A 22,557-nucleotide genomic window follows, 5' to 3' on the forward strand; every position below is an offset into this window, starting at 1 on the left:
CTCCAGAAGAGTTTCAGATTTGCATACAGGAATATCATGTTAAGAGACAGATTACCAGGAGCAAAATACTCAGTTTGAGATTTACAGTATCAAAGACTTCTTTCTGTGAGCTTTACACTGCCAAACTAGAAAGTGCATAAAATTGCAATTCAGTTTTTACTCTTCCCTCAGATCATTTCAGCCATCAAATATGAAGGGCTTTCAGCACTGAAGACTAAACCAAGAAATACTACAAGATTTCAGACAAGAATTAATACAAAAAAAGATCTATGCCTTGTATTATGCAAGAAGCCAAACAGAATATTACAGTCTCTCCTCTCCTAAAAAATTTATGATTATGACTGCCTTCAAGTAAGTATTCAATGAGTGCAGGCATAAGAAATGCACAAGAAAATTCTTCACTAGTAAGAATTGTCATTAGATTCAATGCAAAGTGATTAAATGAAATAAAACACAGGCTTTACACTAAGCTAAACCCTTCCAAAAAAGCAAATAAGACTGAATCACAGTCAGTAAAGATTACTCCCTCACCTGAAATTTGCAATTCCCAGAACACTGACCTAAGGTTTAAGTTTAGGCAAAATGCTAAGAATTAAAAACAGAATTAAATTAGCTCAATCATACCAGGCAAATCATGGTAAGATAATATACAGTAACAAATACAGTTTTAGAGCAACACATAGAAATAAAACTTTAAATTGTTAAAGTCATTATTTAACAGAATTTTCCTTTCACTTGTAGAGTTTTAATACCAGAGAAATATAGAGGATATCCCAAGAAGATGCAAAGCAGCTACGAACATGAATCACATAGCTAGATGTCTAGAAGCAATACTACTTGACAAATAGTGCTGTCAGATTTAAGAACTGGAAATTGTAATACTTCCATAACCTTTGCATAAATAGAAAATAGCTATATATTAATAAAATAGCAGTGATATATATTGACATCTGTGTAGGAGCAAGAGAAACTGCTTGAATAATTACTTGTTTTCCTTCTTTAAAATATTCCACTGTAAGGTGGAACAGCCTGAGAAATAGGATTCTGATAGAATTGCATTGCAGAAGTTACTCAAGTAAAAAAACTCAAAAAAAAATGCTACATTAATTTTAAAATGTCCAGAATATAAACCTTCTCTCCAGTATTCCACACCATGCAAAAGAATGTTTCTATTTGAGAAAAAAAAAACCCAAATGATAGTAGGCATTTCTGTGATGACATACAACTGATACAGACAGGTTTTTAAGAACTCTCAAAATTCTAGTTTATTTGAGCAGAAGAAAATATATGGAGGAACATCAAAGTATTTTCTGACATTTTGGGTTGAGCTTTCATTTATTTCTTTAGCTTGGTCATTACTCATTGCTGTACCAGAAAACTTCTGCCTGCCCAAGGCTGAAGTCAGACAAAAGCTGTCACATTTAGCTTTTATTTTTTTTCAATTCTAAGAAGAAAATATAAAGCTGAGGAAAAATTCTCAAATCACACAGCAATATCTAAACAAACTGCAGCTGCATCCCACAAGCAGCTGACCAATTTAAATTTCCTTAATGTCAAGGGAGAGCCAGCCCTCTGCCTTCTGTTTACATAATTCTACCCTGTTCTTACACCAGCAATGTAGTGCTAACACTTACTGCATGTTTATGTAAGCTGATATACTTCAATAACCCAGCAGAAGGATTTCCTTTTTCTACTGTTATTAAATTTAATTGAATCAAGAAAGGACCAAACACCAAAGGCTACAACCAAGTAAACAAGAAAAGTAGGGAAAAGCAGCTGGTAAGAGACAGGAGCCTTCCTTTTAGAAGCAATTTGGTTTTGTGCAGGTTCACCATATTTCTTGAAACTACAGCCCTAAGCAACAATGAATGACAAAAAAAAGTTATAATGGTTTAGGTCACAGAAGCTCTCTGAACTTTCTTTTTTTTTTTCCTAAAGCATACCCGTGAACCTCTACTTTGCACACTCTATCTGAAGTTAATTTATTTGGGGCTTGTTTGATTTTCTAAGAGCTTGTTCCTTTCCTTGACTGCCTGCATCTCAGGCATCAATAACCTTCTCAATAAATGTGATAGAAGTCATTCCTCTCTATTCCATTGCCTCATTGGTCTTTTTGTTTAAAAGCACCATACCTGTAGCATTTGCTATATCTCTTTAAAAAATATATCTACATCTATATGTATACAAACACAAAAAAAGTCATCTACTATTACCTCTTCAATATCCTAAACAGTTTTGAATACTTTACATTCCCATTTTCTAACTACTGCTTAGCAGAGACAACATGTAGACACTAACCATCAGAAGCTTTATTATGAATTCTAGTGCAGTTATGCAGTATAATGAACACACTATATTCAGTAACACATCTGTGCATGCACATCTGTCTGTATACAAGCATTGACGTGTGCATTTAGTGCATGTATTTGTGCTGTACACACACACAGACTCCACATATGAGACAAATAAGACAGGACCAGAAGGAGCAACATCCATTAGGCAACATCGACAGCCAAGGAGCTGGGATGCTTGTCTGAAATGGCCTGATCTGACACTCCTGAGAAGACTGAGGAGGCTCAAATAGGTAAGTGGATAAAAGCTTACTTACTCCTGGAGCAGTACATGGAACTACACCTTACTGCTACCCAGATGAACATTATAACCATTGGCTAAAGTCTCTGGTTCTATTTTTTATTTATCCACTTCTGGATCCACCTGACTCTTAAAAATCAATGTGACAACAGAAGAAAGATGCTTAAAGGCCTCAAGCAGCCCAGCTTCTAATTTGGGCTACAACAGACAAACAACCCACAGTTTTAAATCCATAGCACTGCAGGAATATCCTGATCCAAAACTTTCACTTCAGACAAATGCTCTAGCACTACAGTATCATGCAAAAAAGTCTACAGGTATTTTTAAAAAGATAAAAAAATTCCAAGAATTTACATACTCCTTGAAGAATTTGTTGAGCCTCCTGAAAGAATATAAACAAATTCACACCTTCCAATAACACAAGGAAGTATTTTCTAGTTCTACTGTATTTCACTGGAATAGTTAGTAGGACACAACATGGAACTGTTACTTTAAGGTCCAAAAGCATCTGCAGTGTCTCTGGCAAGGGTATTAGGACAGTCCCTACCCTGAATTTGGTCTATCTCTCTTCCAAAGGTTTGAGAATAGTCGTTCCTTTGCTATCAGTCACAACCAAAAGTCATACACTCTCAGGCCCACTGTGTATAGACTCAGCTACACTAAATCATTTTCTAAGTTTTGCTTTGATGTCTGCAACTATTCCTATTGACCAATTCTCTTTATAATAAGGCATTCAAGGAACCTGAAGATGAAAAGTCTCTGCAAGTTTCCATGAACAGTAGTTTTTGTAATAAAGTTGGTGCATCTTTGAGCACTGTGATACCTGGCAAGCTTGTGGGACCACACTCCAGGTACTGAGGGAGAATAACCTGAATGGTTCCCCTGCTCAGTGCTCTCTTAGGCCATATTTCATAGAGTCACAGAACAAATATTTTAGCCCTCTAGAACCAAGGGAAAGTGCAGTGTTTCATTTTGAATTCCAAAATACTCATTAATTATTTCACTTAATTGAATCTTATGTTTTAAGTATATACATGCATATAAATTTGAAGAAAACACCAGTTGTAGGTGTTAAGGAGAAAGGACTTCATGTTGTCTCTAGAAAACTACAGTTCATTTTACTGACAATTTTAGTATCCTACATAATCTGTATGCTTTTGACAATGTGAACTCCAATTTTACTAAAAATTAAGTTTCCAATGATTTGATAACCTAAGTTGTACCGAGAAGCCAAACCAGAATTCTGGCACAGTGTGAGTAAAAGACCAACTTTATCTTAGTGTTTACCACACTGAAAATAAATAACTATACAGAAATGTACTGTCAGAGCTTAAGATATATGTAGCTTTCAATCCCATGGTTTTTTCTATACTTTTCAGTATTTTCATTTCTCCATATACTGTAATCAGTAAAACAAACCAAGCAGACAATGCAAGACTTTGCTCATGGTATATATATATGTATCAAGATGACAGAGAAGCTTTCTTGGAAAAACTGCAGCCATAAACTACAGCTACTGTAACTTTCTACTTTTAACTACAATTGAGATAATCCATTCTCCATTTATCTTAAATTCTCTGCTTTTCCTTCAAAAAAAATACATAGCAAGAATGCTAGGATGAAAGCTGCTTATTACATTGGAAATGGGGGAGAATTAATGCTTCTGCAAATTTATATTGCTCCTCTTAGGGATGCATCTTCTAGAAGTTTTTCACCGCATGATTATTTTTCCCTAATCAAGCTTCTCTTAAACAGAGATGTACTTTCCCCCAAGCATAATCACACAACACTGCTTTTGTACTTGTGTTTCAAGTACATAAGAAAAAACATGTCTGAGAAGCAATGACCATTTCTACAGCTGTGTGCATTGCTTCCATGCACATAGCAGTAGCTACTTTCATGAAAAACTTCTTTGTCTACAAAAACTAGGACTTCAAAGCAAATAAAGATACTTAGGGTGATAATCATCTGGCTACAATGTAAAAGATGAAAATTTGGCAAGCTTCGTACTAAATGTTTTAGCACCACCTCCTGGTCATACAACTACACACATTTTACAAGTGTACAATAATTGTTTTTCTGGGATGCCCGTAGTGAAGAAGTAATGTGGGCATATCTATTGGCAAATGTAATTTACAGCAAACTGTATCAAGTCAAAGGATCTTTCAGAACTAAGAAAAAATAAATCAATCAAGAACACTTGAAATTCAAGTCTTACAGTGAATGACATTTAAAAAATAGATACTACATTAAACACAGTGTACTTTCAGAGCATTATTATAATTACAGAAAAAACATTTTGAAAAATACATATGAATATGAAACAGAAATAGAATTAGAATATGGAAATCCACCAAAAATGATATTGTGGCAACACACATACCTTGAAATATTTTCTTCTTATGCGTGTCATATTCATTAGCATGACTCCAGAATTAATTCCAGTTACTCCGTAATAGGGATGTCTAGCAAATCGATTATACCACCCAATACGAGGCTCTTCATGTTCTGGTGCCATTGCAGCAATTTGTGTGGAGTTGAACTTTCCCAGAAAAGACCAAATATCATCAACAGGCCTCAAAAACAAGATGTCAGTATCAACATACAGTAGTGAGTCCACATTTTTGAGGATTAACTGTGAGGGAAAGAAATTTAAAACCAAAATTTTAAGTTTTATTGAACTTCTCTTAATAAAACACAAGAAAGTTAAACAAATTGTTGTCATATGCAAATAAATTCACTTTACACTGACAGTTTGCAATCAATAAATTTGTCATCATTCCTTTTTCTCACATTTTTAAGAATTTCTGTAGAGGGAAATAATTTTCATATAGAACAACATTGCAAAGGCACTCATTTTACATTTTATATGTCAGGGCTCCCTAGGAGTAGGGGGAGGCCAGGAGTAGCCCTAACAGCAGCTCTTCTCTGGCTGCTCCCTCGCTTTCCCATGCAGCTGATCAAACAAGCGTTAAGAGCCCACCTTTGGGAGATAGCTGCCATGGCTCTCATTCCCCAAGCCTGAAGCATGTCCTCTGAAGTGTCTTAGATGAGCATATGCACAAAACACTGGCAACAAGAGCCCATTTCTTGTCTCCTTTTCTCTAGCACTTCCCAGACCCATGCATACAGGAGACTTTCCAAGGGAATGAGATGAGGTGTGATAAACCCATCTCACCTCTGAGATGATGACATGACCTACACTTCTTTCTGAGGATACTGTGCCATAACGCATCAAGTGAGAAAAGGAATTTTATGCCATAGGGTACTAGGGCCAAAGAAAAACGTTAAATTCAGAGGGCTTTTTTGGATGTCAAAAAAGCAACTTTAAGGAGTAGTAGTAGTTCTTAATTTAAAACCAAACAGAAATCAGAATAACAAGGACAGTTTGATGCTTCATAAACAGACTTCTGGATTTTCCTACTGCAAAGTAACTTACTGGCAAAAATAGTCTTTGTGAAGCACATGGTTTAAATAATTTCTTCCATTCTGCTGCACTCTCAGATGGAAATGTTATTGGATATAATGTGTAATTAACTTTTCCTTCATAGGGAAATTCTTCAAGCTATGTGAAAATAAGAAAACACAAAAATTACTTCAAGTCTATCACCAAAAAAAAAAAAAATCAATTCGCGATTCAAGTTGATACTTTGAACACAAGCGCAATGCTTCTTTTCCATAACAGAAATCCAAGAATTTGTCAGCTAAACAAAACACTTGAACAAAAAGTGGCACCTGCAAGCCACTATGAAGAAAACACATCATATTAGATCACATGCAAAAGGAAGACGAAGCAAAATAAGTGAGTATTTACAAAAAATAAGTCTATTAATTAAAAATCCTCTTAACTAGTTACCACAGAACAAATACCAATGAAATATTTCCAAATTTAATCTTATTCCATTTTTGCCACAGCTACTGTTTACATAACAGTGTTTATAAATTAGCATGTGCAACATACTAATGTCACAGTTAATATGACATTTTGAGCACAAAAATAGTCAAACCCTCCAGTTATAGCTTCATCAGCTTCTAAATTTGCTACTCCAGTCATATTGTAATTTTCATTAACTGAAATTTACTAAAATTAGACATAACTGTATCCACCATATTCAAAAACTGGTGTTTCACCTTCTCTAAACAGTTTAAGACTGACTCATGCTGTAAGCACAGAGACAAAAAAAGGACAGATCTATCATTTTTTCTTGTAAAGCCACCTCTAAATAAGCTCACACAAAATAACTGGTTTGTTTTCAGAAGATCAGGCTTGTATTTAACAGATTCAAGATTACAAATCAGAAAGTTTTGAAAGGAGAAACACTGGTATCAGCAGCTGGCATTCTTACACATGAAAAAATTACTAAGATCCCCATCCAACACTATGAATGCCTTGTTACCTTAGACTCCTGCCTTTCTGCCTCTATCAAACAAGTAGAATTGCTGTATATTGTGCTACAAATTGTGCTACAATTTGATTTAATACATTTTTGAATACTTACTATGTCTTTGAAACTCTCATGCAACTGGTCCTCAGCAAAAATATGAAAATGGAGAGGTTTGATGCTGAAAATAATGGCTGATCTCAACATAGTAACAGTCTCCTCCAGTCTTTCACCACAGGCCACCACTGCTAGATGCATTTTCTCAGAAGGATGTGTTTTCATATAATCATATCTGATACAAAAATATTTTTTCATTTGACATTATTTCTAGCACAGGCTTAAAGAGAAACTCTACTAGTTACTGCAGCAAGAAATTAACAAAATACCCTTTACCATACTTAAACCAGCAAAGTATAACCAACAGAACATGCCCATATGTATGCTTCCATTTAACCTGAACCAGTCTCATAATCACTCCCACCACCCCAGCCTACAAGGTAAAAAAAAAGTTCTAGAAGATCAATACACAAGCTTTTATTGTTTACAATCTTACTATTCATTACTAGCAAGGAAAATCATCAAAATAGCTATGCTAAAAGAAAGACTACATGAAGTTATATCAAAATGTCAAAGGCTGACAGTACATTAAGTCTATAAGTGAGATTTTTCCCCTTTCTCTGGACTAAATACAGACACAGGAAAAAAAGACAAATACAGCAGAATTGAACTCAACAACAAAAGTGAGATAACACCAACTTTCAAGAAGTTCTGTTAAGAACATTTTTGACTAATCTAGGTTTTCTGCTCCAGTAAGTCCTTTTTTGTCAAACACACCCTTCAGCGCTTCGCCCAAGCACTGACAAAACACAGAAAGCCTTCTCCTGTCCTTCCATCTTGGAGGAGTACAACGGGGGCTGGATGAGGGGGGAAACTAACAGCTCAGATGGCCGTGTGGGATGCCTGGTGCTCCCAGAACTTCTGAGAAAGCCCTCAGGCACACTGACCACACACACCGTCCATGGCCTCAAGGCTAAACCATTGCAAGGAGTGGGGACTGGGAATCCTTTATTCCTGAAGATGCCTGTGCTACAGTTATTGTGAGATGTGCCTGGAATGTATTATATACAGGACACATTTTAAAGTTATTTCACTACTTCAATATAATAGACTAAAATTGTCACCAGACAAATACCATTAGCTTGGTGGCAAACAAAGTGGGTATACCAAAAATCTCCTGGATTTCACAGATTTAGAAAGAAAAGCTTTCAGAAAAGGTTTCAAAGCTTTTAAACACACATCAACTCAAATCCCATGTGGAAAACAATATTATGGACTACAGCTGTTCGCACAGACTAAGGGAGGAGAAGAACCAAAAATATCTGAAGGTTTAAATTACAAGTTTAATGCCAAATTATGCACACAAAACCAATTCTGAAGTTAGAAAGGACTTTACCAAACCACTAACAATAGAGAAATGCTTGACAAATCACCCATTCTTAGAAACTTGTTGAAGAGAGACGCTTCAAAATAGAAAGTACCAGATGTGATTCTTAGCGCATAATCTCCACTCAATTCATGCAACCATGTAAATACAAACAAGTTTCCCTTTAAATCTGCAATAGATAATATGCAAAATGCCTTCTTTAAGGCACAGAAGACCTACACACATTATTTTTACTTCCACAAGACAAACTATAAACAAAGTTATCACTGTAAAAGTACTGAATTTTAATGCCATGAATAATTACTACATTTAAAAAACATTCTGAGTTTTGAAAGAATTTAATGCCCTGGAACTAAAAAAAACTCCATTTTTTTCAATAAAATTTTAATTAGATTAAGCAGCCAGGCTTAAGGTCTGGAGCATTATTTAAAAATCACATGGATGAAAGACTTCACAGGTCAGATTTAGATCCAAAACAGGGCAACCTAAATGAAGATTCCAACCTCAACTGTGTCTGAAGTCTCATTAAAGCCAACAGAGATCTAGTGAGCAGGTTATGGAGTATAGAGAGTAATCCACCTTATTTCAAAGTAAATACCTAAGGCTTGAATCAACTTTTTAACATAGGTATAGTGCCATTTGATAAGTTCTAGAATATCCCACTTGATCTTCAGATGCTAAAAAGACTGAGTATTTCAAAGATCATTTTGTGTCTACTAGTCCTAAAAGGATGTCTAGAATATCCAAGTGCTTCCTGATTAACACCAACAACTTATATCTCAGCACTAAATGGCTGGTCATCCTCTATGCCCTTTCTATTTTAGTGACTGTTCAAGACCGACCTGACATAGACACCAATATGCAGACATCTATATTCAGATGATTTAATCTGCAGATTGAAACTTTTTCTAGATCTTGAAGCAAAATTTGAAAATTAGTTCAGGTTAACACACACACTCAAAAAAAAAAAAAAGAATTCTGAAGTATAATCAAGACATGCCCCATTCAGACCTTTAATACATAAAGCTAACTTAAATATTACACTATGTAGTAGGTAGTAATGTAAAAACCACAATGCAAGCTGAATATGATGAGGGAAACCCAGAAATAAGTACACTGCCTCAGTGTGAACAAGCTGCAAACAGCAGATTAGCCTCATCACTAATCCACTGAAAAGGGAATTACAATAATTAAGCCCTGAAGTCATGAGAGCCTACAGTGATATTACAAGGCCATGTGATAAATAAGGGCAAAACCTACACAAACTGCATAGCTGAAAGCCAAGCTCCTGAACTACATGTAAAACACAGCTTTCCATGAATAAAGGATAACAAAAATTATGCTGAAGAAACTCTAAAATGCACTAAGATTCAAAGACTGTAGTTTATTATTTCTACATCTAGTGACCTCTGTGAATAAAGCCACAAAACAAGAAACTGACTGATCATATTATAATGCTTTTACAGTCGCTCTGCTCACACAACCTCTTCTGTAACTTTCAGACTTATTGAGTTTAATATTTTTAAATCTGTGCTTAAAATTATTTCTTAAAATGCAAAAAAAAAAAAATTTAGAAAGAGCTAACAAAAACTGAATTTCAGCTCATACCAAATGGGCAACAGCTGGCCTCAGATCCGTAAATTCACAACATAAAGTTTTATCTCTGAAGAACATGGAGCAAGAAGCCACTGGAAAGAATAGGCCACCATTCCCTCTGTGGGTTATCCACTACAAAGGGAATGAGACATATTAGATCCCAGAAATGTATTAAGGCAGAAGGTAAGAGACTTCAGGACTGTGGTCCTTACTCCAGACTCCATGAAAATACACCCTTTAGTGATTATAAGCTGCATTTGACTTCCCTGCATACAGACCACTGGGGAAAACAGCCTCCCTTTTAGCAAGCGGGCCTCAGTGCTGCTCCTCTCCCTTTCACACACACCTCTGTCCACTCCCAGAGAGAAGTCCTGTCCCCATCTTCATCCAGGAACACTGTTTTACTCAGCCGCCAGCATCTTCCATCGTTTTTCCTCTTCCTGATGCAAGAGGCAGTATGAAGTGTAAATTGTTCAGCAGAGTTTATCAGCTTGAGCTCTGCAGTCTCACCTTCAATGTGCATGTTCCACCCACAGAGCCAATTATGTTTTTCATTATTTGTTTCACTGCCTTCTTCAGTATTATGTCTACACAGCTTTACTTTTTCCACTGATTTTTTCCCAGATTTTCTGCCTTTAACTGCTCCCTTCTTTTCCTACATCCGTAACCCTTCTCTCCATCTTTCTTCCACTGCACCTACCTCCCCAGAAGCCAGGGAAAGGAAAACCGTGCTCATTTAGGTAACTGGTCTGTTATAACCAAGTGACACAATATCTTTTGGCAATGCCTTTTTTTTTTTTAGCACATCAGTTTCTGAGTTGACAATGAGCAAAATAAAATTTATTCTACAAGAACAGTGACTTGTCTGAACCTAAACAGGTCTGGTATCAGGAATCACAGCTCTGCTATGAACCTTTAGTGAAAGTCAAATACTTAAGTCCCTCAGAGGGTTAAGATGCTTTTCAAAAGTGAGGAGATACTTTCAAAAAACTTGTTGAGAAGCAGAAAAACACAAATGCAATTTTTTTTTTATATGCGCACTTCTAATTAATGATAGCTTTATCTTTTGGTGTGGGAGAACCTAGTGGAAAAGCTGGGAAAAAGCAACAATAGAGTGAAATACAAACTGTATTTTAGTAAGGATGCTGGATAGACTAACAAAAAAAACTGGACAGACCTAATTTCTTTTAAAAAAAATCCAATAATGTGGGAGTCCTAGCTACTGCAGAGAAAGAAAAACCTCTGGTAATTAAAATAGAAGAGAAAGAAAGTGCCTGTAACCTAGTACAAGATACTGAGCAGGATGTCATGACAGGATTTGAGTCTTCAGGAAGAAATAAGAGAATTTCATTTTTGTGAGGATACTAATTACACATGAGGGGTAGGGACAGTAAAAATAAACTAAACACTGGAGACAAACCCCCACACATACTTCCATGAGTTTAGGAAACACATTTAAAATAAGCCACTTTTGACAATGTGGGTAAAAACCATGTATTTTAAAACATGCTACTCAGCAGCAGCAAAAGGCCAGGTACAAGCCTTGCCCTGAAGTATTTCTGTGCCAAGTGTAGACCTTCATTCTATACTAATTAATTCTGCTTCTAATAACCTCTGAGAGAGAAGAACATAGGACATCCTCAGTGAATCTTCTATAACAAGGTTTTCCAGAGCCTGTCTGTCAAGACACTGCCTTATATTTAAAGATGTTTACCATGACACATTGTATATTAAATTCGCATTTCTAGGTCAATTACAGCTACAAAGCTGTAATTTGATAGTAAGCTACAGAGGTATGTTTTGACAAGTTTTACTTTTTTAGAACCTCATGGCATCCCAGCTGCAGTTCCTGGGGAAAAAAAACCCAACACATATTTTATTGGCACTAAAATATCCACTAGCTCCACAGAAAGTTTAGCTCTGTCCTTTAGACTTGACACAAGGAATTGCAGTAGAGCTCACCTTTATTTGTTTAAGGGTAATGTTTATTCTCACATAACACATGGAAAGCACAGGTGAGAGGGTACCAAAACCTCAGGAATACCCTGTATACAGTTCCATCTAATTTGGTGTAACAGAAGTGGTTTTCATCATTAAAAACTGTTAATTATATTCATTAAACTGTGCAGGGAAAGTATTTTCACATAATCAAACTGTATTATTTCAAAGCTGACACTACAGTATACCTCAGAGAATCAAATGGCAGAGATGTAAGTACAATACAGACAGCTTACTTATTTCATCCTTTTTCCTTTTAATGCCCTGTTTGATCTAAATCAACCACTAAGAAGCCTAATCCAGCAGTCTCAAAAACATAAAATAAGAAAAACAAAGCAAATGGGCAGAGTAAAAAGGCAACAAAGCTACACTGATTAAAATCCAGCTGTTAAATCACTCCCACACTTATTAAAAGTAGGATCAAGGTAACTACAGACATTATCTGGATTTGAAAGTGATGAAAATTCTAGGTTTTATTTAACTTAATGTTCTACTACAGCACTGCATGCAAAACATGCCATAATCAAGAGCTTATGTTGTAAAAGTACACTAATGATACCACTGCATATGATGTCCAAATGTAATCTACTCAAAGCCAACTCATTTAGTAGATTAGGTTTGAAGTTACAATATATGAGTAATTTTGAATTGACTATAAAAATAGAAGCCCCATTCTCCAATGAGCCTGCTAATTTAGAGAAATTCCTTTTTTCAGGACTATCAGAATTCATTTCAATATAACCACACCACATGAAGCTCAAAATACCCAAAAACTTAGTGAAACTTTCTACTTTAGCAGGCAACACAAGTTAAAATCCACTTAGCTTCAACATCCAACAACTGAAATCAGCCTGGTCAGACAGCCATAGTAATGTCCCCTAAGAACTAAAAAAGCTAAGTGGAATTACAAGTTAGAAACAGAGAGATTACAAGCTTTTTTTCAACAAAAATACTTACAAATCCAAAAGCTCCCAATGTTTCAAAAACTGAGTGGAAAATGGAAAGGAGACATTCTAACTAACTCTGAGATAAATTAGAGCATCTCACTGAAGAATTCAACAAGCACTGAAGTCAGCACAACATTTGGGGACTGATTTAATACTAAGATATTGATAAAACAATCCAGCTTAATGTGAAATGTTTCATCTGAACATGACACACCCTTTACCCCTTTAAGCAGTTTTTTTTCTTTCAATTTCAAAATGTATAAACATGAAATTCTGCAAACATTAGGCGTTCACCATGAATCATGTTTCACCATGAAAGTGGACTCATCCAGTAAAGTCATAATCAATGCATACTTGAACAGAATTGTCTTCACAACAATTCTTAATCGATTAGTACAAGTTACAGCTTAAGGTACGTGCAAATAAACTGCATGGGATTTGTCCATTTTTGGTTCCAAGGTTCCACTTGTCTCAAGCCTGACAGAATATCCAGAAAGGAGGTTTTCTGCTATTTTTGTGCATTACTTTGTATTCCTGGACTTCTTCCTGCTTAGTGGGGTCAGAAGACAGCAAGACCCGCCCCTGTCTCAACACTACAAGTGTTAGACTGGCCCGGATGTCCAAGGATTAAACAAAGCTTACAATCACATCCTGTCCCTCCACCTAGCGTAAGCTAAGCCCCTACACCCTCAACCACAACAGCATTTCATTTATCCCACTGCACTAAACTTCATAAAGCTGAACTCGCAAAACATAACCCATAAGGAAAAAAAAAGTTGTTTCTGTCTATTCAGATAGCTAAGTCTGCCTAACAAACTCATGTGCATCTCCATGGATTAACACAGTATGGATTGCTACTAATGGTAATGAGAAAAACTCAGCAGCCCCAAATTGCAGATGAAGTTCACTAACAGAATAAAAATCAATCTAGTTAACCTCATTAAGGAATTTATTGACAACTGTTGAGCTTAAAAAGCACTGACAACACACAAACAGAGAAGAATAAGGGATCTAAAGCCTTTCTCACAATAATTTTCAAAAATTAGTATGTCTTGTGAAGCTAAGCTTTTTTATTCTCCTTTGCTTTCCCAGAAATATTCAAGCTTCCTACTAACAGGAAAAGATAACCATATCAAAGGATGATCAGCAAAATTTTACATGTAAGAAAAATTGACTTACAACTTTGGTTATATACTGAAGAGAACTATGCATGTTAGAGAACTACCTGACAAGTAGCTTACTTCTTTTCAAGCTACCTGTGTAGCCTAAAACATCTGAGCCACCATGTCAAAACATTTAAACTTATTGTTAAAGATGCAGCCTTAAAGAGACAGTCTATTCTTTAACATACTAAAGTTAAAGAACATTCAAAACGGTCTCTTCAGTGCTTTTGGATGAAGAACCTTCCTTAACTTCTATAAAACATGTAATTTGAATTTTAAAAAATCCACATGTACTCACTAAGCAGATAATTTTATTGCAATCACAGGTATTAGTATGCAGCAAATATCATTTTAGGAAAATAATTTATCATTAACTTTTCAGACTATACTCAGACAAGCTTTTAACAGACGTTAGCAAGTTTCTATTTAACAAAGCAATATAATTGAAATAATCTACTCTTGGTAGTAACACTTGAGTCTACAATTCCAGAACATAATGTAACGTGAAAAAACCCAGCTAAAGGCAATATAAGCAGGTGAAATGCATGTGAAGTAATCAAGATATTTTGTTTTGCCACCTTGCTAAAGAGCCAAAAAACATCAGCTACATCTGTCTGCAATCAAACAATAAAGTACTATTTAACATCCTACCTAAAAGCAGCTTCCCAAAAGCAGTTCATTCCACAAACATCAGAGGGCAGCATCCAATAGGAATTCCAGAAAGATACAGACAAATTCTTACACCTAACAGAATAAGACAAAAATAACCTATATAAATGTTACTGATTTTATGGCAAACTTAAATTGATAGTCTCCTAGCTCGAGCATAATTTGAATATTAATTAGTTGGCAGAAAACTGGCCATGTAATGCAACTTGAATACAAAAGAGAAGGTATTAGAAGCCAATCAGAATTTTTTAAAGGTAGAATTGTCCCACCTTGCTATATTTTCAGGATGAGAAAAACAGAGGGGCTAAGATTTTTGAAGATCCTTCTATGTTCTAGGCTTAAATTAAGCCCATAGGTAATGAGTAACCAGTGAATGGCAACAGTTATTGCTAGAAAGAACTTAACCTTTTCAATACCTTTGTCTACTCAAAGCAGAGGAGCAACTGTAACTTTTCATTTTTGAGGTTACTTTGTCCATTTAACACAATCCCTATTCACCCATTACTCTAATCAGTGCAAATGTGCAAATTGGATTTTTAATAAAAAACAGGACTTAGTAGCACCAAGTAATTCCACTGTTTTGTAAGAAATTATTAATTCAATACAGAAATAATCACATTTCATGAGTTTTCTTTCTACATACTAAAAGCAAGACTAATTATTCATTGACTTGTGCCACATTAACAGCTAAAAAAAAAGCAGGATTTATTAATTCACCATTACATTTTATGCAACAGCAGTATAGGAAATATTTTTAAATAGAAACAAAAGTGTGTATTTCAAAGGTTCTGGTGAGAAAATCAACATCAAGAATTACGATCTGAAATGAGTAAGTAGAATATTGTAAAGCAAGAGATACTCTCTTGAGTGACCTTCTCTGCTCCCTGCCCTGGTGATATACAGCCAGTAGTGTTTATTCTCCTTTGAAAGTTAGTATCTGTGAATGAAAGATGTGCAAGAAAACTGACACAAAAGCTGCTGATTTTCATCTGCACTATTTAAGGACTATAGCTCAGAACTCTACTGAAAGTTGGCTTTGCAAGTTTGAAATTAATCAGTACCATCTTGGTAGTAAAATCTGAAACCTGTGAAGGCCAATGTTTTGCAAATACCAGACAATAACAGCTTAATGTAGCATCAAAAAATGTCAAGATTATCAATTTTTGCTTTCTGTAACACTTGAGAAAAACGACCTGATAAACAGTGTTTCACAAAGCCTCATTTAAGTGCTGTGGGGGATGGTGCAGTTCTTTGGTAGATCACAGGAAATCCTTGTATTCTGTAGATAAATGTGTTTGCAAAAATTTTTAAAGGTAGAATTGTAATTTCATTTCACAACTTAAGAATGCTCTCCACAAATAAATACCCAGGTACAAAAAATGAAAATATAGACTGCAACTCTATTTCACGGATATCTGCACTACTCTTTACTGAAGCATAAAACCATGAGCTCCCTTTGCCAGATTCTTTCTTGCATTACTCTTCGTGGCTTTTGAAGTTTTATAAAAACTCCAAGGCACATAAGGTCTTGCACTTATCTGAAGAACAATCTTTACGATCTCTACTACTAGCTTTTTGATGTAACTGTTTCTCATTACTTTTAAGATAAATTAATAGAAAAATCTCTCCAAAAGATTTTTGTGGTTTGGAAGACTACTATGCTATTATTACAGGAGATTCCTCTTTCAGTTGTCAACAAGAATTTTCTTAACTGTCTTGAGTATTACCCTACCCAAACTACCAAGGCAAGAGGCAAATCTGAAGTAATGGCTGTGTCACTTCTCTGACACATCAGGCCTTTCAAACATTCCATTTAGCACAAGATTATCAGCCTTGCGTTTGATTCATAAGCTGCATATTTAAAACAAAAGTGTTACTAGGATACGTATGTATGCCATTTACCTAATGTTAGCTCAAGACATTCCTGTCAACAGCCATCTCCCCCAGTTGACCACATGCTACCATATTCCCCAAAGTTTTTTCATATAAAGGATTAAGATACTGGAATAACTGGGCAACATTTTCTTCTTGTCATTCACATTAAGATCATTTAAAATGCCACTCGTTAAAGTATTTTTTTACTTGAAATGAAATTTGATGAAAGCTTGGACTACAAACAATTGCTTTATACAGCTAGGGAGATGCATTGTACCTGTTCACAAACAGGTACAGTCATTGTTACCTCAGAGAGGTTAGTAGTCAGACAGGAATGGTCACCTTCACTACTAGGGAGGGATATTTTGCTCACATCTATTATTGTTATGTGATTAAAGACCAGTTCCCACAAATAGAAAGCAGAAAATCATGTAAGGTGAAACAAACTAAACAAGGCACACGAGTATCCTAACACAGCCCCAATTCACAAGGGCAGAGAGAGCCCATGAACCAGGCAGATGATCCATCCAACAGCGTAGGTAACAGGAGAGACTCTCCAGGCCAGTTTACCAAATGCCTAATGGGGTTACTGCCTGAAAGGGTGTAGGACTCACTGTGGGATCAAAGGTGGGCTGGGGAGGAAGGAGAATGCAAAAAACAGATGATAAGAGGTTCTAGTCACATGTGAAGACTTCTGTTTTCCTGGGTGTGGGAATGGCTCCATTCCACCTGCACATGCAGAGGTCAGAGTGGCTGCAAGTGAGAAGATGGCCACAGATGCTAGGTGCCCGTGAGCCTGCAGAGCCAGGGACTGGAGACACGCGTGTGCACACTGTGTGGGTGGGTGCACGCTGGTGCACGGAACCACCGCAACCAGACCAGCCTGCAAGCACAGCAAGAGGCTGGGGAGCCAGCCAGACAGGCCCTAAGACTGGGCCACACTGCAGAGAACAGTGAGTCTGAGCTACTGAAAGAACCTCTCTCACACAGCCACAAGAGATTAGGGACTGAGGGATGGCAACTGGAAGCACCAGAAAGTCTGAGCTGGCCACCTGGCATTTGAGGAGTGGCTAACGTGGTCAGGACCAGCTATCCAGAAGACTCTCTCTCATGAGGCAATCCTGTGGCCAGCTGCCACAGGATAAAGCCAGTAACTGGAAAGGTCCAGCACATTCACCTGTACATGTGTCTGCACATCCAAGAGGGTGTGAGTACCAGAAACTGAGTTTGGTCTGCGAACCTCAAGGATTCACACACTCAGGTCAGCAACAGGCTGGAAAATCAGGAGCCTGTTCCTGGATGGACCAAGTGTCTAAGGCCAGTTACTGGAGGAATCCACCTTACATACACTGATGTACTTTTCATTGAAACCTTTCACCCTGATCAGAGAAGGGAACAGAATCAGGACATTTGTTTGTGGCTGTGCAAACGCTGTTTCCTGTGTGCTGATCTCTGTGGCCAGCCATGTGTGCATGCACTAGGAGCCTATGATCCCACTGGAATAAATGCTCTACTTCGCTACTGCTTGGACACCCAGGAACATGGAAATGCAGCAGCGTTGCCTCCATCACACTACTGGGCTGGACAAATCCTAACACACACCACTGTCAAAAATATAAAAAAGAAGAAATATGAAGTTTCAAAATTCACTGATGTCACAGAGAAGCATTCTCAGTGATCTGTTTGACAATTCAAAGCACCTCTTGCTTAAGCAACCAGACATTTCTTAACTACCTCTATCAGTTAATCTAGCTTCAACATCCCTGGGTAGCAGAAATTTTAGTATTGCAGATATAGAAAAAGTGTCTATACTGTGACCTGAAAACTTTTCAGAATGAAAGGACAATTTCAAATTAGTTTGCGAAATACATAGCAGCGTAAGTTGCAGTCATGAAGACTGAGGCCCTGTGCTCAGGCAAGTCATGTTTTAACCATAAGAAATCCCTCAACAATCAGTTGTAACCTCCTTTTGTTAATGGAGATCATCGTTGTCAGAAATACTTTTCAATCCATGCGGCATATTTGTACTACTGTAACTCCACAGCAAACTTAGCAGAATGTCCAAATGGTGAGGGGTGCAGCCCTGATGGCTATGTTCCTGTCAAAACTCCTTTCATTAACAACCTAAGTTTTATCAACTATATGAACCAACCGACACTCATGTCTCTCCTACAGCACAGCCCACAAGTGCAGCAAAACAGGAAGGATGCATTTCCTTCCTGCTCATAATCACACAGGAGTAAAAAACTGGGATGATAAATGCTTAATTCAATTCCAAAATGCACTAAGAATTTATACTTCTCCTTAACAGCTTTTCTGAAAGTTTGCAACAATACCACAAATTTGTAATGCTTTATTTAGTCATAGAAGCAATGGCTTTATTAGATAGCAGATAGTCAATGCAATGCTAGATGTCTGATACCTCAACTTTTTAACGGGAAAAATCTTGATAACGTTTCATTGCTTCACAACATTCCTATGCAAAACAGTATTTGCTGTCAAATGTTTGTCAAATTCAGCAGAGTTTTTAAATGAAGTTTGAACTTCAAATCATTACATGTTTCATCCTTTTAAGTTTACCCCATATTTTGAAGTTCTTTGACAGGTTCTGGACCAATTTCTTAAAATAAGAATAGCTGAGAAACAAACTGGTGAAACTGCTGGTTAAGCTCTGATGAAAACAGCTGTGTACAGGCCAAGGGAAGAACCAAGCTGCCTGTTATAACCACTCTCCTCTGCTAAGCTTGTGGCTATACTTTCTACCCTTTTCCATGCACTACAATCCACTTAACTCTCCCTCTGCCAGAACAGTTAGAGAGCAAGAAACTGGTACCATCAAACATCAGTGCCACACACAGAAGAACGGTATGGCTGGCAGCACAAAAATGCTAAATTACAGTGTAAGGGAAACATGTTCCATTTTAATAGGGTCAAATTCACTGACCTCACTAAATTCACAGAACTGACAACAGACTGATTTCTTCTGTATATCTCAAAATTGCTATTAGAATAGCACTTTTTTGGACCTGAACAGAAAGATGAACATTATCTGCCTAACTGAAGTGGCAATATTGACAAAATATTGTACTCCCAGTTTTGTATCATCGTCTGCAAACTTGCTTAGTATCCCTTCCAGTCCTGCATCCCAGGCATTTATGAAGATGTTTAGCTATTAACTTCTTAAAGTGTTCTTAAGCTGTTTATACCAAGTCTCAAGATACAAGCCTTCAGTCTCCAGTCCTCTTGTTCCTCAGGCTAGAGTAGTGTTTGAAACAAACAACTCCTTACCAAACTGATTACCCAATAAATTCCTGTGAATTATTGTTTATTGGAGGATCCTGCTTCAACCTGTTTCTTGTTGTTTCTAGTTTCAATATGATACTTCCTTTTAAGTTATTTTCTTCTTAAACATGTCACCACCATTGCTAAATTCTTCCAGGTGCACAATTCCAAAGCCTTATTCAATGCTTGAAGTTTTCATGTTTGCATGTTTCCAAAAACTCACAGAAAATTCAATGTCTCCCTCCCCTATCCCAGAGCATGACCGAGCTCTTTCTGCCCTTGTGGAATATACCAAACTAGACTATTCAGGCAAAGAAAACACTTCTTGGCTACAGAAAACAGAAAAACACTGCCTTCAGATGATAGTTAGATTTGCTTTGCTGAACTGTATTTTAAAGCTATCATTGAACACAGCTGAAGCAACCCATTTATGAAAGTTACTATTAATGCATACAAAATGTTAAACTTCAAGGATTAGAAGGTGATCTAAATGCAATGTACTCTGTAAAGTTATGTACCCTGCAGGATATTACATGATCACCCGATAGTCAGAAGTGGGCATAAAACAGATATGTGGCAATAGTGGTCAGCCTCTACTGGAGAAGTAGCTGACGTATAAAAACTGAAAAACACCAATACATTCAGCAAGATGTGTGTGTCACTTACGATAGTGAATGGAATACAGTTTAACACTCAAGAATAATTTACAAATGCATCTAAAGGAACATGCAGTGGGACATTTCTTAACTGCCACAGGTCAGAGCTTTTCCTTAAACAAAAGCCTTTTCTCTTTTCTAAGAGTCTGACTCACAAATAAGTTTTGCACATGCACTTTTTGCACAAATAGCATGTTTCAAGAACTTACAAGAGGGGATGTTTATCCTGAGCCTTCAGCCTGATAGCAGTTTATAGGTAAAGAACTCCCACACAGGTGACAACATACACTGGTTTTGTAAGGAGATATACCCCCAAAGAACTGTATACAGTGGAATGCTTTGTGGCACTTGAGACCTTTAGAAAATAACTTTGTCAGTCAGTAAAACTTTTCTATTTGACAACATGGGGCAGATTTATATCTTATCTAACTGCAGCAAGAAGCTTCTTGCACCTTGCTGAAGCTCTTCCCCACTCATATATTTAATTTTAAAACTATACTTTTACTACAACTACTAGAACAGTACAGCTTTTAAAATAAACTTGGTTCTTCTTTTGCTCACTAGCAGTATGATGCAGCTTAAAGTCATTTCAGTGTTCAATAGTATAAATCATTTGTTTACATTATTATCTTCCACCCAAAAAAAGTTTGCTTCATTTAAACTGCATGTTTTCTTTAGTAAAAGAATTATCATACATATGGTTTTGTCCATCGTATTTTTATTTAGAACTAATAGATTTCAAGCACTCACAAGAAGTTCTTCATCACAAACTAGAAGTGAGGCACAATTATCCTTACATTTTTTCCATGTTAAAATCTGTATTAACTTGAACTAATGCAAAAACACGGGGAAAAAAACTCTTTTAAGTAGTTACACCAGTCGAAAGCTGGGTTTCACATTTCAGCTGACTCCACCCCTAGTAACTCAGAATGCTGTTTCATGGTATTCCAAGATTATTAAGTCAGAGTTTGTCATCCTGCCATCCTCCGTAAGTCCTTTACAGCAGCATCGACATTTTCATAATTACACGATGAGGCAATATATGATGAGCACTGAGCTGGCCAAAAACTAGGTAGTTTTCAATCAGGTCACCACACCAGATCAGCTCACTCATATGCTCAGAGGAGCACAAGCAGGGCAAGGACCGGGGGGCGCCAGAGCTTGTACTGCACTGGGAAGCAGCAACCACAGCCAAACCAATAAACTCACTTTGCTTTAAACTGCTGTGGAATCTAAGCAGAGGTAGAGCTTGACTGGCCCAGAATGGTCTGGTCCTAATCTTTCCTCCATTTTCAGTAACAGATCTCTGATCACTCCTCGTTTCCTGGCTTTAGAGTTCCTAAACAGGAACAGGTGAACAGGATTATGAAACTATAATCTAAAGGCAAACTAGTAATTTCCATTCCAAAATCTCAATCACCACTTGGCCACACTAAAATTTCTGCTGACAGAGGGCAACAGAACTCTGCAGAGTGTGAGATGCTCGGATATGCACCCCGTTAATTACAGAATTGAACTCACTGGTTTCTGTGAAAAGACCGGCTGTATTAGGGTATCCCATAACAAACAGTTTTGCTTCACTGAAGTTATATTTGATAATCTTAAAGTCACTAAGTTTCAGACCTGAAGGAGCACCGTGAAATTTTATCCTTTTGGAAGACGGAAACGCAACCCTCATCGCTTCACTCGCCCTGTCCCACCAAGCAGCAGCCAGGGACGGGCTCAGCGCCGCGGGGACGCACACGGGGGCGGCCTCGGCCGCCGGCACCGCCACTCCTGAAAGTTCTCCTCGCTTGTTTAAGGCTTCCCCAACCCCCGTTCTCCAGTACCCTGCCCGCGGGAGGCCGGGAGGGAGCGCACAGAGACACCACCGCCCGCTGCCCCCAAAGCTCCGCCAGGCCTCGGCGCCGCCCGGCCGGCACCGCGCAGCCGGGGGCGCCCGCGGCCCCGCTC

At 37.3% G+C, this 22,557-nt stretch overlaps 1 protein-coding gene across 2 annotated transcripts in view; it reads right to left on the reverse strand.

Moving 5' to 3' along the window:
• The window catches only part of GXYLT1 (glucoside xylosyltransferase 1), a 41,651-nt gene that overhangs the window by 11,382 nt on the left and 7,712 nt on the right, over window positions 1-22,557 (reverse strand). The window contains exons 1-5 of one of the 2 annotated variants that reach the window (XM_041396072.1): window positions 22,228-22,368; window positions 14,774-14,866; window positions 7,092-7,266; window positions 6,032-6,157; window positions 4,976-5,227 (exon numbers count right to left, since the gene is read on the reverse strand). In XM_041396072.1, coding sequence (XP_041252006.1) covers window positions 4,976-5,227; window positions 6,032-6,157; window positions 7,092-7,266; window positions 14,774-14,826 — 606 coding nt within the window. In that variant the 5' untranslated portion in view covers window positions 14,827-14,866; window positions 22,228-22,368. Of the gene's footprint in view, window positions 1-4,975; window positions 5,228-6,031; window positions 6,158-7,091; window positions 7,267-14,773; window positions 14,867-22,227; window positions 22,369-22,557 lie in introns of those variants that run through there. The other variant, XM_041396073.1, reaches the window with a different exon arrangement.

The sequence above is a fragment of the Onychostruthus taczanowskii genome, unplaced genomic scaffold (assembly GCF_017590055.1).
Source record: "Onychostruthus taczanowskii isolate IOZ18803 unplaced genomic scaffold, ASM1759005v1 scaffold125, whole genome shotgun sequence".
Classification (NCBI taxonomy): Eukaryota; Metazoa; Chordata; class Aves; order Passeriformes; family Passeridae; genus Onychostruthus; species Onychostruthus taczanowskii.